The sequence below is a fragment of the Sinocyclocheilus rhinocerous genome, unplaced genomic scaffold (genome assembly GCF_001515625.1).
Source record: "Sinocyclocheilus rhinocerous isolate Xijiao unplaced genomic scaffold, SAMN03320098_v1.1 scaffold2792, whole genome shotgun sequence".
Taxonomy (NCBI): domain Eukaryota; kingdom Metazoa; phylum Chordata; class Actinopteri; order Cypriniformes; family Cyprinidae; genus Sinocyclocheilus; species Sinocyclocheilus rhinocerous.
In genome coordinates this window covers 716,554-721,304 of record NW_015648609.1, presented here as the reverse complement: position 1 = coordinate 721,304, position 4,751 = coordinate 716,554, and the positions used below count along the sequence as shown (strand labels likewise).

Here is a 4,751-nt window from a genome sequence, read left to right as displayed (position 1 = left end):
TTAATATTCGTTTATATATATATATATATATATATATATATATGTATATATATATATATATAACTGTATAATGCTTGTTCACAATATATAACACTATAGGCTATATTATGAAAAATGTGCATAAATGAACTATACTATATTTATAAATAAACATTAAATTCAACACTGTAAACATTGTGTTGTTTAACTAATGCATTAACAAGCTGATGCTTATGATAATGTGCTAGCGATTAATTAGTTGATACATTTCCAGGAGATGGAGCAAAAGACATTTCCAACATGACTTTAAAGTTTAAACAATATTTTGGAAAGTAATGCCACTCTTTACCACTAGAGGGAGAAAGATTTCCGCCAATGCACCTGTTACTACTACTACTACTACTGCTGCTGCTGCTGCAGCCACTATGAGTGAGTGGTAGCAGCCATAAATATCACCACTAGCGGGGGCATTAGATGAGCAAATAAAACGGCAGTCAGGTCTGCAGCACAGATACCCTTGATTTGTTTGGACTGTATTGTGTTCACTTTCAAACAGTGCATTTTTATTTTTTAAAACAGAAAAGAAAAAAGAAAAAAGTGAGACCTGTGCTAAATAAATAGATAAACAATAGGCTATTCAGAAATGGCTTTTTATCCAGAATGACACACTAATTGCAGGGTAGCCGGCTGCATCTCTTTAAAGCGTTCTGTGGTAATTAGAACACTTACTAACTAAATAACTAGAATTTGTAACATATATTTCAAACTGGCCCTTTGTAAGTGACAAAGAAATGTTTGATCATGAGACATTTTTTTAAATAAGAGAAAAACTAAGGTCTGAGACCACACAGTTTATTATTATTATGTTAAAAAAAAGTATTTTGAAAAACAAAATATCAAAGAAAAGTTATGTAAAATGAATAAGAAATATTTAAGATTCTTAATCTTCTGCAAGGTCACTAGTCAAATGTAAGCAAATTAGTGAGTTTAAGTTTGACCTCGGTCAGGCTTTCTCGCTCCTCTCAAATCATCAAACTATCAGGTTTAGTCCAGTTTGAGGACTGAAATCTGAATTCATGCATTTCTTTTCTTTCATATTTGTTATAAATCAAAGTCTATGACAGCATGTTCATTACACTTTTGGATCATGTATTCATGATCCAAATGCTTTTTACATGCTTTCTAACACATGTCGTATATCACACTTCTGTATGTTGGTATTTTTGTTAGTGAATCTGTATTGGATTTAGCAGACCAAAAGAGGACAAATCTAAACTGAACTCTTTCAAAGAATCATTGTTATATTCAAACGCATCTATAAAGCCATTCGCCTTTTATTCCGCACATTTTGTGGTCTCTCATTCAGTTTAAAAGCGTTCGAATCCACCAATGGGCTTTGAGGCTGCAGATATTGGGATGTAAATGAGGGCAGAGCGCGTGCTGGCGCAGTGAAAGCGTCCGATTGTTTATTGAGCTCGCGGAGCCACGCGCCCGGCTCGCGGAGCGTCACCCGGCGGGGGCGGAGTCTCGCGCAAGAAGCGTGCGTCTTCAAAGGGGGCTGGGGTGTCGGACGCGTGTTGAAAAAGCCGAGAGCTGCCAAAGTTTGTAGCAGATCCGAGGGACAGCAAGACTCGGACCACAATACTCCCGACCGAGCACGCGAAAGGCACGAGAGTTGTGCGTCGCTAGTTTTTTTTTTGACAGTGACAGTGGATTTGTTCTTCGAGAAGATTTGCCAAAAAGCATGGATACTGCGCAAAGTGCATGCAACGCGTCCGTCATCCTGCATGAGTGCGCCCTCCCGAGCGCGAGCCAATCCATGTTGAAGGTGCTGAAAAGACAGCGCTCGAGCTCACCGGAGCTTTTGCGCTGCAAGCGGAGACTCACGTTCAACGGGCTGAGCTACACCATCCCACAGCAGCAGCCCGTCGCGGTGGCGCGACGCAACGAACGCGAGAGGAATCGCGTCAAACAGGTCAATATGGGATTCCAGACGCTGCGCCAACACGTCCCGAACGGCGCGGCCAATAAGAAGATGAGTAAAGTGGAGACGCTCCGGTCGGCGGTGGAGTACATCCGCGCGTTGCAGCAGCTGTTGGACGAGCACGACGCGATTACAGCCGCGTTCCAGCGCGGCGTTCCGTCACCGACGCTCTCGAACGCCTACTCGGCCGATCCCGAGTCGCCACACTCCTCCTATTCGTCCGATGAAGGGAGTTACGAGCACCTGAGCTCCGAAGACCAAGAGCTGCTGGACTTCACAACTTGGTTTGATCGCTACTGATGAGATTTTACAATCCTCACCTAAACATTCCAAGGGAACTTCGCGTGACTGCTGGAAAAAAAGCCAGTTTATGTGTTTCGGAACGTGGTTGCTGGTTTATTGCTGGCATGGTGGTTTGTTGCTGGTCCAAGATGATCTTAAACCTGCTAGAAACCAGCTAGTGTTCCCAAATAAACCTGGACTCTTGTAAACTTCACAGATGCTGCTTTGTTGACTCTATGGGCAGCAGTCTGGGACGCTGTGGCTTAGTGGTTAAGCTGGAAAAGGTTGTAGGTTCAAACCCCAGTGGGGTCGATGAGCTTCTACAATTGCGAAACAAGTCAAGACTGCTGGATGAACACATTTCATAAGTGCAATTGTGGGCATGATATGTTGATGCAACTGATGCCGTTTCAACTTCCCTAAGAATGTCAAGTTAATGGGAATATTGATTATTACCTACAACCAACTACCAGGTCTGCTTAAGGACCTACGTTGAAATTTGTACAATAACTTTTTGTATTGTTAAAGATGAAGATATATTTTTGTAAGTGGAGCGCAACAGCCTCTTTGTGACAATGAACGCTGTTAGATTGTTGTAATAATAATAACCGTTCCGTTTAGATCAAAGCTGTTTTTAACACTGGAGAAGAGTTGATCTGTCGATCTGTATTTATCAAAATTTTATCGTCTATAGATGTAGTTCTTCCTGTGATACATGGCGGACTTTTTCAATGCACTTGTCCATTTTTAGTAGTGTACATAAATGATTTTAACAAATATATTTTGTGGAAATGTTTTTATAAATAAATCTGCTCTATTTATACGTATAGGTCAGTGTTTCTGGTTGATTTTTAAACCCAATTCTAGATGCTCCTCTCTTAAAAATAAAGGTTCTTTAATGGCATCGATGGTTCCATGAAGAACCTTCAACATCCCTTTTCAAAGCACAAAAGGTTCTTTAAAGTGGGAAAATGTTCTTCACACTATGAAAACGGTTCACTGGATGGTTCTTTTAGGAACCAAAATTGGTTCTTCTATGGCTTTACCGCAAAAACCCTCTTTATTTTTAAGATTATGGTAATAAAATCCCTGTGGATGTGGAAGAATCACAAAACGCCCTTTTTGTCTCTTTATACAAAGACCTCCAAAAGACACTATACAGAGATAGGCTATTTCCACCCTTTCTAGGGGTCATTTTGCGATTACAAAGTTGGGTCAGAATTCTCATCTGAGGGTGATTGGTCTGTTTTTATTGTCAGTCTATAACCCCAGCTGAGTTTTTCAGCCCTGTCGAACCAAACCAAAGAAGCCATTTTGCCATTGTGCCTCCCCGCAGGTGCCTTTATGCATTTCTGTATGTGTAATGATACTCCTAATTGTTAATAATTGAAATAATGACTTGAATTTCACCTGCAGGCTTTTACATTTCAAACAAGGCCAATAAAAACTCAGAGACCCCATTTAATGATCCCTCAGTAGGCGGCCCATCTAGAGTTTTAAAAACTTAAATTAGTTTTAGTGGTTGTAAAAGGCAAGATAAAGATCTATTAAGGTCCTCCAAAAACAGGCACATACTGATGCCCCCTATACCGTGCAAGGGGGTCACTGATGCCCCCTCGGCCCCATAAAGAGTTTTTCTAAGCAGGTGTGAGCCACGTGCCTGTGTTTGGTGGGACACATCTGCTCCACCCCATTGGCTAGCTGACGAACCCTCTCGGTTGGAGTTTTAAAAAATAAGGGAATGATTTATGACAGCAATTATTCATCTCTTTATGGATTCTTCTATATCTTTTAGGGCACCAAAAAAAACATATACTCAGCATAAATCACCTACTGGTGGGCTATTGTTTAATTCTGAAATATAGTTCATCTTCGTTGACCTTCACGGGGTCTGAAATGACACGTCACTGTGTTTAATGCCGGGCCGACTTTAGTTTCTAAGAGAAGGAACACTTGAAGTGTGATTTATGTCATGCTAGTGAACCGTGACTGCTGGATATTCAAGTGCACCCCCAGAAAATTAGAAAACATACATGATTTTTCAAAAAAAAAATTATTTCATCCAGATTTAGTATGAATAACCTGGAAAAATAAATTTCTCACAAACATAATTTGCATAATTAGATCTAATTAACCACAACTATGCACAACTATTTACCTGTTATTTAACTTTATGTTATTGAAGAAATAAGCCCGCAAATAAGCACGCAATATAATATAATGCAGTAAAGAAATAATTCAACAAATAACTAAATACTTAACATATTACGTTTAAAAATTAAATATCTATCTATCTATCTATCTATCTATCTGTCTATCTATCTGCCTATCTGTCTGTCTGTCTGTCTATCAATCTATCTATCATGTGTCTGTCTGTCTGTCTCTCTGTCTGTCTATCGATCTATCTATCTATCTATCTATCTATCTATCTATCTATCTATCGTCTGTCTGTCTGTCTGTCTATCTATCTATCTATCTATCTATCTATCTATCATCTATCTATCTA

At 39.7% G+C, this 4,751-nt stretch overlaps 1 protein-coding gene across 1 annotated transcript; it reads left to right on the top strand.

Moving 5' to 3' along the window:
* The first annotated feature begins 1,576 nt into the window (after nucleotides 1-1,576).
* Nucleotides 1,577-2,963, top strand: LOC107709944 (achaete-scute homolog 1b-like). The gene has a single exon (XM_016514613.1). It carries the CDS (start codon nucleotides 1,724-1,726, stop codon nucleotides 2,261-2,263), a length of 540 nt encoding a protein of 179 aa, XP_016370099.1. The 5' UTR covers nucleotides 1,577-1,723; the 3' UTR covers nucleotides 2,264-2,963.
* Nucleotides 2,964-4,751: the final 1,788 nt, after the last annotated feature.